This window comes from Synchiropus splendidus, chromosome 8 (genome assembly GCF_027744825.2).
Source record: "Synchiropus splendidus isolate RoL2022-P1 chromosome 8, RoL_Sspl_1.0, whole genome shotgun sequence".
In the NCBI taxonomy this organism is placed as follows: domain Eukaryota; kingdom Metazoa; phylum Chordata; class Actinopteri; order Syngnathiformes; family Callionymidae; genus Synchiropus; species Synchiropus splendidus.
In genome coordinates, this window is record NC_071341.1 from 21,706,983 (window position 1) to 21,719,177 (window position 12,195).

Below are 12,195 nucleotides of genomic sequence, written 5' to 3' on the forward strand. Positions count from 1 at the left end.
ATCAAATCCATCCACTACATCAGTGGACATTAACTCAACTGTTTCACAGATGAGAGACTGGAATGAAAAAACAAAACATTTATTAAAACGTTCATGTGTACAGCACAAAACTGGTGTCAGGTGGATGACAGACCTGGGCCTCGGGCACCAAAGAAAAAGACCCATGAAGACAGTCCAGATCAGGATTCTCCCTGAACTTTTGGTAGGCGACATATTTCTTAATAACACAGGTTGTGATCTTCTCCATCATTATTTTTGTCATAACAGAACACTCCACCTTGATCTAAAAACGGGTCTAAGGCTTCCCAACGAACCTGAAGAGAGAGTTCTTCAAGTAAGTGCACAGCTGGTTCATCAGGTCCTTGTTAGAACCCTCCACCCAGTGCATCTCTATCAGCACGTCGCTCTCGTCCATCATGATGTTCAGCAGGTTCTTGAACAGGAAGTGTTCCACTGTGTCCGGACTCTGAGGTGGATCTGATGGAGGCTCCGTGGAAGACTCCATGTCTTCACCTTTACAGGCAGACTCGTCCACAACGCCTGGTTCACCCTCCTCATCCGCGTTCACAGCAAGGCCGTGTCCGTCAGCTGACAGCTGGCCGGATGGAGGCGGGTCGGCGGCGCTCTGCTCTGAAGCTTTGCTCCTGGAATCATCATTGTCTTCTGACTGGACTGTTGGTGTGGATGCTGAGGCGGCGGCGGTGACGCAGCTTGGTGCTCTGGGCAGTTCACGCAGCTGCCGCTTCTGATCCCGTCTCTTCTGCCGGCCGTGGATCCAGGTGTTTTCCACAGCTGTCAGCAAGAGGCTCTGCTCCTGCTTTCTACAAGGTATGTGTTTGAACAGCACCTACGCAGGAACACGGTCGCAACACGTTAATATTATGGAGTCACAACTATGACGTGCGGTGGTCAACTCACCCGCAGGTCAGTGAGGGTCTTCTCCAGCAGAGCAGCAACAGCGTCCACTGGGTTTTTGGAGCTGCAGCCCAGGCCGCCGGCTTTCGTCTGCAGCTCCTTCAGACAAGGCTCCGGCAGAGTGAACGACAGCGGCTTCTTCACTCGCTCCAGTTTCCGCTTTTTACTCGGAGGGGACTGAAACCAAAGCGACACGGGTTCAATCTTCATGCGAATACGTCCAACTCCTCATGAAGTGCAGTGTTGGCCAACATTCAAAAATGAAACCCAGTTGTGTACAGACGCAGGACTCCAGCAGGGGGCAGCAAAGAACTGCGTTTCATATGAATCAAAATCATAATATTTTGCTCATATAAATCAGAATCTGCTTTATTGCCCGGTCAGTGAGGATCCCACCAACTAGGAAAGGGCTTTGGAACAGCGTGCAATAACGAACAAAGCATAATAATAAGTAGATATAAAATAATACATGAATAAAAATAAACAATAGTAATATAACTAATAAATAAATAAACCACAAACAATGGCTGTTCACGAACATTAAATTTAAATAGATGGCCTTTTAATGGGCTTAGTGTGAAGTAGGGAAAAACTAACACTAACTACTCTGTTTGAATACAAATTAAATGTAATTTGCCTGCGAGACATTCAGAACAAACCCAACTGAAGCGAGAGTGGTGGTAACAGGACACCAGGTGGAGCTCAAACCTCACAAGCTTCTGTCGACCCCGCGTCAGAAGACGTGATCTCTAATTTGAATCCACCACAATGACACTCCTGAGCTGTGGAGGTCAGAACGCGCAGCAGATGCGCTGCAGCAGTTGCTCTCTGCACGGAGGCTGCGGTCCACGCTGGCAAGCGGGTTGTGACAGGGTTGGGGAGGGGGATGCGGCGAGGGTCCGTGACAGCAGACAGCATGGCCGACTGACCTACAAACTGCAGTGCTGAGTGTGTGTGACCTTCACACCTCCTACTTCTGCTAGTACTTGGAAAAAAATGCTTGCTTTTTCTTATATTGATGCTCGTACTACAGACCCCCCACAACTCTGCACTGGGGAAAAGTTGATTGACAGATGGACAAATCAATTAAATCTATCAAGCATGTTTATATGAAGGCGTGTCCATCAGGGGCTACATCCCCAAGCTCAAGGTCCACCTCAGGTGAGCACAGCTAAGCTTCCTGCGTAACATGTGGATGAGGTAAAGAGAACCTTCATGTCTCATTCTTCTTGTTTGCCATGACTCCAGGGGACTGACTTGACCCCGATGCCCCAGCACAACAGCACCTCCCCCTGTCTGTACTGCACATAGGCAGGTAGATGTTCATGATGTTATGGGCCTCAGATCTGAGAAGCTGCTGCTTTCACCAAGATTCCACTACAAACAAGGCAAAGACGACTGGCAGCCGGGGCATGTGAGAGGTTAAGTAGGTCACGGTTGCCTGCGTGTCACATCTGTTGAAGTGTACATGAAACATTAATGAGCACAGTCAAACATCCACACCATATACATTATATACAGCAGCCACACACTGACATGATTATGAAGTGAACCATACGGAGGCTTCTGCCCTGTTACCAAAGGCGCACACACACCTACACGCACAACTCCAGACACATGAAAACACACACACACACACGGTCTGCTTAGCAGCTTTTGAAATGACTGCGGGTGAAAGCTGCGGAGGGTCGCAGGAGGATATGTAGGCCAATCATTCTGCTCAACTGCTCTACTGCTGAAAAGGCCAAAACAGAGTCCACCCTGCTCTGCCGCTATCACACGTGTGCAGCACCGCTCCCATGATGACCTCCATCACATGCTCATTACGTTCCTCCTCAAACGGCCAGACCAGATGTGGAGTGCATGAATACGCTGTTGCCAAGCTGCAGACCAACTCATTTCGGGGCAGAAAAAAGGAAAGAGCAGGAGACAGCAGCAGACGGAGGGTGTGGTCTGGTTAAGAGGGCGGCAGAGAAGCGTCTGCAGACTGAAGGACCATCAGGGGAGGAATGAATCCACATTCATCTGAAATCAACTGCACTCACCGGAACAATGACGTCATCATAAAAGCTCCAGGCCAGCGCCCATCGCATGGTCCGCCCCTGACAGAACTCTGTGTGAGTCACTTTGGGAACCTGAGGGTGAAAAAAACTCCATTTTAAATCCTCCATCCTCTAATATCCCTGCTGTGGATGAGGCTACAGAGAGAGCAACATGTTATATTCCATACACCATCACAGGTGCCTCACAGCGGCGGGGGGTGGTCACATGAGAGGTTATTAAGGTGTACACAACATCAGCCTCAGGCCTCAGTCCGACCCTGCTCCGGTCAGATTAATATGGATTATCCTGGCAAAATAAAGCCTCGGTGTGTGAAGCCAAATGAATTACCTGCTGATAATTCATTTCAGATTTTTCATAAACCTCATTCACTTCATGTGTGAGCACCGCTTTAGTGCTGAGACTAGTCCAGTCTCTCACAACATTTCAGACCTAGTTAACTATGCTGCATCAACCATGTCATCCCCCTCAAGTATGAAGCTTGATGGGCATGAGTGTCTTCACACCCCAAACTAGAGGTGGCATCGGTGTCACTGATCCTCCTCTCGCGTCTCCTTCTGACTGCAGCAGATCAACCTGTTTAATCTCCCAGTGAAAACAGAGCAAGCGGAATCTTGGATCACTTTGTGTAACGCCTACAACACAGGTTTCGAGAACTTCTCCATAGTTGGTAACTATCACAGATTTGCAGCTGTCAAGTCAATTCAGTGACACACTACTGCCACCATATGTGGCAAGCGCATTAAAACTGAGCATCTCAGGCTCAGAGGTGTCAAACAAAAAACTTCTTAGGGCCCTCTAGGGGGCGCCTGTGGCCCAACCATGGTCCTCAGCCCGGTCTATACTACTGGTGGAGCAGGTTTCTGAGGATTTCATAGATAAAACCTTGTGATCGCTGCTCCACTGGTCTAATCTGAGCTGAGAAAGGAAGAGCATGGACGTGTGAAAAGCTCCAAACAGATCGTTGACAGCATCAGATACATGCGCCAACTAAACACTGAAAATCAAGAAGGAGAGCGCAGGAGAGTGATAAAAGCATCACATGACAGTGGGCAGGGTTAGGTTTACACATGTGAAGCAGCAGTGCTACAGCTGGACGGTTGCCAATGTGGCACTTATGCTGATGAAGAGGAGCTCCAAAACCCCAGAGGCTGCAACAGAGGCAGCAGGTGTCGCGGGAGCACCAGGGGACCCGAGTCATCATATTCACTCAGTAGCCAACATGCAAGGGCAGAAGCAGCCGATACAGCAGTCATGTAGTGGGCCATTTGTTAAGCTATGTAACGACTCTCTGTGTTTTACCTCCACTCCCTGGAGCCACAGTGACAAAAGTTCACAACCCAACAACACATTTGAATATATTTCTCACTATGAATCATGAGACTACTCACTCCCTGCTTCCTCAGTTCCTCTTTCAGGGGCGTCAAGCTGCACTTCTTCCCCAACATGCAGCTGTACCACCTGCAGGAGAAAGAAGAGACTGAAATGAGATTGGATTTATTTGTGCCACAGCAGCAACAGTCAACGGCAACAAAGACACTAAAGATGCCCAGGAAAAGCACAAAAGCAAAGGATCAGCATCCATAAAAACAAAGCTACATGGAAAAAAAAAACATCCATCCTCATCCACTAATCCGTGGCCGGGTCGCAGGGCAGTAGCTTCAAAAGGTTATGCCAAAGGCCCTTCTCCCCAGCAACATCCACCAGCTCTGACTGGGGGATCCCGTCCAGGCTTTCCCAGGGCAGTGTAGAGATATCATCCCTCCACCTGGTCCAGGGTCGACCCCTTGTCTCCTCCCAGCTGGCCATGCCTGAAACATATCCAAAGGGAAGCCTCCAGGGGGCGTCCTCCTGAGATGCCTGATGCACCTCCACTGACTCCTCTCAACTTGGAAAAGCAGCAGCTGTCCCTCCAGAGTGACAGAACGCCTTACTTTAACTCTAAGGGAGACGCCCCCCACAACTCCAAAAAACAAACATCGAACTCAAGCCATCAAACAACACAAGCCAATGAATAAATATCCCCAATATATAGACAAATATCACCACAAAATATATAACCGGTGTCTGAGAAAAAATGTGTAATTTTCTCATTCAACCCGACTTCAATGATCAAATAGTAACAAAGCAGGATTCCAAGACACGTTAGAGTCCTGAGGGACAAGGCTTTGGCCCACCGGGGCGGGAAGTCGGCTCCACTTGACAAGCTGAAATATTAAACAGCTCTAATAACCACAGATGTCACGCGCGAGCAGCCAGCCGCCAAAAAGCTTGGAAGCCTCTCAGACAGGGTGCAAGAGCGCAGCTGCTCGGATCAGAGTCATGAAAGCCTCTGGAGAGGAGACTGGTGATTGCACATTTGTCAGCAACAACAACCAAGTTCGCATCTAAAATGGAGCTAATTGAGAACAGCTAACAAATCTGTAGAGTATGTTTGAGATGTGAGCCAAGAGGGTTCTCACTGATGAAGGTAAATTAGGAGGAACATCTGAGGGATGATGGGTCCCTTAAGAGCATTGTTCTGGAAAGGGTTTCCATGGAGGCAACTGGCTGTACTCGTCTTGCTAAAGCAGCCAAGTGAAACCGACAGCCATCTCTCCGCCGCTTCACTCCTGCCTCTCTGTGACAGAGATCAGGTGTAAACGTCACAACCTCTCTGTGTGTGCGCCATCGACCCGCACATCAAGAGTCCAGGCAGGTGTGTCGTGTTCAACAGTTTCTGTAGCAGCCTCCCTGAGCCGACTGGCTCAGACGAGTGGAACGTGACGCCAGCTGGAGACAGCCACCTTTTACAGCTGCTCTCACTGGGAGCCCCGATACAGAGCTGCAGGCCAGAATTGTCACCTCACCCCGCAAAAAAATCTCATACCAAACGCTTCCAACTGCAAGCTGGACCGCAGTGATTCGCCTGCGTACAGTGAACTGCGCTCCTACCGCAATCGCTTCTTCAGCTGAAGACTGTCATGGATGATTCTCTTGACAAACTCCAGTTCACCTCCCTCCGCCATGATCTCCGTCACCCCGCCTGTGTTCACGGAGCTGGGAGGAGGTCGCCGTGAGTTCCTGGAATTTACCCCCTGGAGTGAGCAACAAGGCAGACAGAGATTAAGCTGGGATCCTATTAGAAGCCCGTCCCTGTCGCGTCAACACAAAAAAGCAAACGAGTGAATCGGCGCGGGCATCGCACCAGAGGTTCTCTGCACAGTGAGGTGGAAAAGTTATTTAGAAGTGATGCTCGCCTTCGCTTCCAGCTGGTTGGCAAAGAAGGGCGGATTACACATGCAGAAGTCGTAAACAATCTCTGTCTCCTCCTTCAACGCGTCCATGAGTAAGGTCTTCTGAGGGACTTTGACCACTGTGCAACAAAACAAAAGAAAGAGAATGAAGTAACATTACTAACAATAACTACAATGTTACAGCTTCATCACTTTAGATTTCAAGTTCAGTGCGAGCTAGAGTGGTTGCCAGTTCGATGCCGGCTCCTGTTTTTGTTTTTTCCGGAGCAAGACATTAACATCACACAAGGAGTGAGAGTACACACAGGAGGCAGTACAAGGACCTGGAACAGGATGGTGAGAGCAGATGTACCTTTAATAAGGTCAGACATATTGTTCTGCTCCACGTTTTTGGTAGCAAAGTCGAAGCAGATGTCGTCCACCTCGGTGGCTAGAAAGTACCAGCCGTTCATGGTGGCTCCCAGCAGCGGGTAGATGCAAGACGCTCCAGTGCCTGAGGAGAACACCATCATTGTTATCTGCACCAAACAGGACCAGGAGTTGACAGTAAATGCAAGACTGTGATGTTTTTGGAACTCGCTATTAAAGCCATCTAGAGGAGTTAGATAAAGAGACCAGCAGAGGCGGTCGGACCCAGCGGGGCTCAAGGAGGAGACAGCTTCAATCTGCTCGAGTCATTTCAGGGAGGGAGTTTAAAGAGTCAGACATCATCTGACAGAGCGTGAAACAGCTGCTGACAGGAGGATGGGATGAGCACTGGGGGCTCTGGCAATGAGTTTAGCCTCACGACAGTCAGAGGCCAGGAGCCTGGGTGGCAGGCGGCCAAGTGTGTGGGCATAAAAGGAATCTAGGTTAAATAGAACGAACGGTGAAACGATCAGGAGATGGTTACCGATATCAATGCCGCGGCGCCGTTGCTTCTGACCACTGATGAGGTCCTCCACCCAATGGATGTAGTTCAGCCGCAGGGGAACCGTGGGAATCAGCCGCTCCAGAGGAATCTCAATAGTCAGCCCGAAGTCCTCCTTCAGGAGAGTACAGGTGAGCGCCCGGACCGCTTCCGGCTCTTTGAAGTTCACTCTGGAAGAGAAGCGGGTCAGTCGCACCAAAATCAGGAAAACAGGAAGCACATTCAAATGTTGGTCAACATGGCACTGACATTGATGAACCTCGATCTGCCAATGACAAGGATCAGGACAAACATGAAGTGAGCGAGCCGACACCGGCGTGTGACAGTTGTGGAGACTGTGGTGGACTTTGGTTCATGATCGTCGTTTTACACTTATTTTTAATACAGGCAGCGCTAATGCTACGACCCAGCAACAGTTAGGGACCATCAACGAATTCTAAAACGGTCAAAGTATTAGTGAAATCTTCAATAAGGCCATGGAAAAAAAAAAGGCCATCGTGACAAAGTTTTTCATCACACAAGACAAAGGACTGACAGTTTATATAAGTAACAGAAAACAACTAAATGGTCATTTCTTCACATAATTTCTAATATTTCTTCAATAGGATCTAAGAAATGAGTCCACACTGGTCCATAGTTCAAGTCAACTGTTCAGAGACATGAGATACAGCAGACATACGGCTCAATTTAACCTCTAAATAAAGCTGGCAGAGCAGCCTGTCAGACACCAGCGGCTTCTACCAGAGACATGAAAAGTTGAATTTCTCATCTCTGCACTTAGTTCACTATTATATTGAAACATAAACAAATAGTGATGTTGAAGACAAACTCCACTGATCAGTTTCATCATAAAACCATTTCAAGAGAAACTGCAGTGTCCAACACATGGAAGAAAATGGAAATGTATTTATTGTGATAATTATTATCACACATATATAATAACTTTTTTTGTCCATATTGCCACTCACACTGGTGTAGGCCAGTAAACTCATCTACTCTGACTCAGGCTTTAAGGTGGTCTTGACTACATATAATTAACACAAACCCACCCAAACTAACATGAAGCCTGAAGCAGACAAAGCAATGCAAGTGTCTCTGCAGCAACAGTGAACAGACAGCAGCAGTGTGCAGACTCTTTTGTTTCCTACTGTGATGAGAGTGAAGCAATAGAGTACACATCTCTTAATGAATCACTCCATTAACCCTGAGGTCCAGGAGCGTACATGCACGTGTGCGTGATAAGCAGCTCTGCAGTATAGGATCCCCCGGTGGCTTAAATTCACATTTCTACCACACCTTCAGACTGTCCACTCTCCAACCTGAGTCCCACTGTTTTCTCCCACAATGATTCCTGCTGTAGAGCAGGAAGAAAGGAGCACGGCACCCAACACCAGAGTTTCTGTGTAGTGCGTCATTTGAAATCATTTAAATACTTAAAAACAAATGTGTGTGTGTTGGCATTTTCATAAACTTAATCCGTCCTGACAACACAGGACACCCACTCTGCAAACATCCAGCCCAGGTCACAGACTCCATCATGGAAATACTGAAGTGTTTCAAGTGTTTTGTCTCTGGCTCTGTTTTTCTGACCGGTGGGAGTATGAAATTTGAAATATCTGCATGAACCTTGCAACGTTGCTGGGATTGTGAAGACAGATGGCCACCCTCCAGGTGTGGGAGACAAGTCAGGCAAAGATAACCTCAGCCCTCCAACAGAATCTCTCCATGTCGGGCTGAGTTCAGCACCTGGTGCTTTGGACAGGACGAGCAAAACAAGGAGTAATCACTGCAGCAGGGTCGGGTGTCATACAACAGCAGAGCCTACAGCAGGAGCCCATCACTCTGCTCCGTCCACGACTCATCCGCGCTGCTGCCCTCGGTCCTCAGAGGCGTCATTAGACAAGGATCAATATTCAGGGAGGAACTCTGCTCGGCTATTTTTAGCCCTTAAGTAGAGAGAGAGAGAGATGGTCTGCGCGTGTGTGTGTGCGCGTGTTGCGGACCAATCACTCCCATCAGCAGCGCCGCCAGGTTGCCATGGCAACCACACCGAATGAACAGACACTGGGGGCACGAAATTCTAGCCACGCTGGAGCAATGGCTGATACCAGGAAGAGACGTGAGCGTTCACGAGACTTACGCTGCAACGTCGTCGCCACGTGTTCGCAGTCAGACGGGAAACAAGGGAGGACAAACGTCACGATAAAGACCTTAAAAGCCGCAACTGTGAAGGCGTGAGAGGGAATAGAAGATAGATGATCACATGGCAGACCCTTCCCCGCATGGCTATTAGGAATGACTAACATCCTCGGTGCACATGCCAAAAATGTGCGTCCAAACAAAAAGGAGTCTTTGGAGAAAATACTGGGGTATCACAACAAAAATCTCTTCTGCATCAACACCAATTTTAAGTCGACTGATATCAGAGGATGACTAGGTGTCCTCACAATAGAGAGCACAATCCAGAAACTCCCGATGTGGGGGAGTTTCTCAATGCAGAATCAGAAACCGGAGGGAAATTGCTTTTCGTTACAACCACAACTCCAGCTCAAAGTTAAAGAGTAAAGAAAAACCAGGGAGAGTGGGTGTCATGGAATGTTACTCAAAAACACATGCAAGACAAAATGTAAAAAATAAAGACAATCATAAAGATAAAGATAGAATAGATATACTACTAAGCGCGAATAAAAGCACAAACAAGATTAATTCACTTGGAAATGCAGAACCATGCTAAACCCTCAATGGATGGACTGAGGAAGACAAGTCCTCCAGTCTGCTGAGGAGCCAGACAGACTGAAGAAAGCAGCCACTGGATGGTTTTCACCTACGTGGTGAAAAGATCCAGATTCACACATTTGGTGAAGGAGGTTACATTGTATCCATATTTCATCGAGTTAGTTAGTTCTGTTCAATAGAAATAATGAAGTTATTTCAACACTGTCTTGGGAAATGTTGAAGTTTGAATTCAGCTGAGACTCTATGTCCTGCATTTTCAGCTGCAAATTTGATGTGATTAACGCAAACTTTGGTCTCTATTCTCTGTAGAATTTATTTGGCTTTTAATTGGGTCTGGATATATATAGCACCGTAAGACTCCCAATAGCGTCAGACATCCCACCAAAACTGCAGGGTTTCACCCAAAAACAAAAGAGGCAAGAGAATTTTGATCAAATTCAGCAATATTACTGGACACAAACAACAATACAAGCAATAAGGCAATACACAGGCTCTGGTGGTGGAAATCTTGGGCGTGCTGATGAGAAAGCGGGCGACAGGGGAAGAATTGTTTTCTACTCACCAACAATGTCAGACCTCAACACATCTAAACATGAAGAACTGCTCTGTTCTCATCAAATCAATAGACCTCACGACATCAAACACTCAAGCCTCCACTTTTCACTGTGATGTCCAGTTCACTGAGTTCACAGTGGAGCTCCATGAGCAACCTGACGGACATGTTAGTCCATTATCTTAATTGATACAGAGGACTCTAATGACCATCCCCGCTCACCCTCCACAACAGTCAGCAGGTTCCAAACAAGCCTTAGATGTCCATAAGTCTTTGTGGCAATTTCACACAAGACTTGATATTCAAAAGAGAAACATCACGAATATGAACCTTTCTGAAGTATATAAAGAAATAAATATGAGAGGCCCTAGAGCTCCAACTAAATGTCAACCATTCTTGTTTTATGAGGAACAAAACATGGGATTATAGGACTGGCATGGTCCAAGGTCAATTTGTGGTCACTCCGTTCAGCCAGAGTGGAGCAAAATGTGAAACAGAGATCCAGTGATTCGATCATGCAAGCACTACAAAGCAATACTGAATTTACTGGAACAGAATGCAGTAGTACGCCAAATAATAATAAGGCAGATTGTTAGGTTGAAAAATAAAAAAGAGGAGAGTCCCTCTACAGATCATCATGTGTAAATAATCCTAATGTTATAGTACGCTGCCATTGTGAGATTCAGACGCTCAATACAGAGGAATACCGAGGTGAGAAAAACATAACCTCTCCAGCGTGTCCTGGGTCTGCCCCAGGGCCTCCTCCTGGGCAGCCACTTGAGAACTAGGGATGGGTCCAGAAGGCATCCAGACAACAAACTAAACTGGCGTCCCTCCATGCTTGAAAGAAGCAGCTCTACTTTGAGCACATTCTCTGCTTATCTCTAACAGTACAGTCCCTCCACTGACTGCTGTATACTGACTGACATACAGAGCAACCGACGGTACATCAGGTACATGGGGAAACAGCCTTGATGCCGGCTGCTGTGGTCAGTGATTCAACTCACTGACAGTTTGGCACAAGCTCGAGAGACTCACACAGGTCTGCCAGTGAGGCTGGTGTGGACGTGCTGCTGGAAATCCGGATACTTGGACGCCAAGTACGCGAAGTCCGGGGGCTTGTCTTTGTAGCGGTTCCTGGGATGCATGGACTTGTTCAGAGACATGGCTTGAGTCCTGGTGCAGGGGGGACGGAGGAGAAGGTGCGTAAACGATAACAAACTAACCGTAAAACATTACTATTAAAACACAGAGCAGACGTACAGGGAATTCGTTCGCAGTTCAGTCTTAACTTTATAAAAGTTCTTCCGGTCAACGCCTCTAAACCACGTTCATTGAAGCTATTCGCAGTCATAGCGACGACAAAACAACATGCAACATACCAGTTGTGAATGCTGACACACCACCTCCAACTTCAGTTAAACCTGCAACAAAAACACCACACATGCAACTCACGCAGCACAAACGTTGCTCGAGCGCACTTCCGGGACGTCGTTACGTCACGTTTCTGCGCCGATGACGCGGTGTTCCACTGCGATGAAAGCGTCTTCATTTTGTTTAAGGTAAGTCGAACTGAATTTTATTGCCAATACTTTGGTTGCACTTGATGTGATATTAAAACGTGATATTAACAGACAGATATTGACCACTTTTGATACACACATTACATTTTTAAAAAGTATAGCCCCTCTTGTTTTTCTATTAAAATGACAGTATTTCCGAGAATTTCGCAACCTATGTGTGGCTCCATAGTTTATGACTGGAAAAGGCAAGTCATTTTGTTA

At 47.3% G+C, this 12,195-nt stretch overlaps 1 protein-coding gene across 1 annotated transcript; it reads right to left on the bottom strand.

The window, feature by feature from the left end:
• Positions 1 to 71: 71 nt before the first annotated feature.
• mettl16 (methyltransferase 16, N6-methyladenosin) lies at positions 72 to 11,996 on the bottom strand. Its single transcript, XM_053872476.1, has 10 exons — positions 11,794 to 11,996; positions 11,450 to 11,587; positions 7,105 to 7,292; positions 6,565 to 6,705; positions 6,216 to 6,331; positions 5,911 to 6,053; positions 4,368 to 4,437; positions 2,961 to 3,050; positions 919 to 1,092; positions 72 to 847 (listed from the first exon to the last, which is right to left on the bottom strand). Exons 2-10 carry the CDS (start codon positions 11,575 to 11,577, stop codon positions 296 to 298), a joined length of 1,602 nt encoding a protein of 533 aa, XP_053728451.1. The 5' UTR covers positions 11,578 to 11,587; positions 11,794 to 11,996; the 3' UTR covers positions 72 to 295.
• Positions 11,997 to 12,195: the final 199 nt, after the last annotated feature.

Coding starts and splice junctions, on each gene's coding strand:
- mettl16 (XM_053872476.1), bottom strand. CDS start 11,577: ATGTCTCTGAACAAGTCCATGCATCCCAGGAACCGCTACAAAGACAAG. Junction 6,706..7,104: donor GCGCCGCGGCATTGATATCG/GTAACCATCTCC, acceptor TGTTCTCCTCAG/GCACTGGAGCGTCTTGCATC. Junction 3,051..4,367: donor AGGAACTGAGGAAGCAGGGA/GTGAGTAGTCTC, acceptor TTTCACCCTCAG/GTTCCCAAAGTGACTCACAC.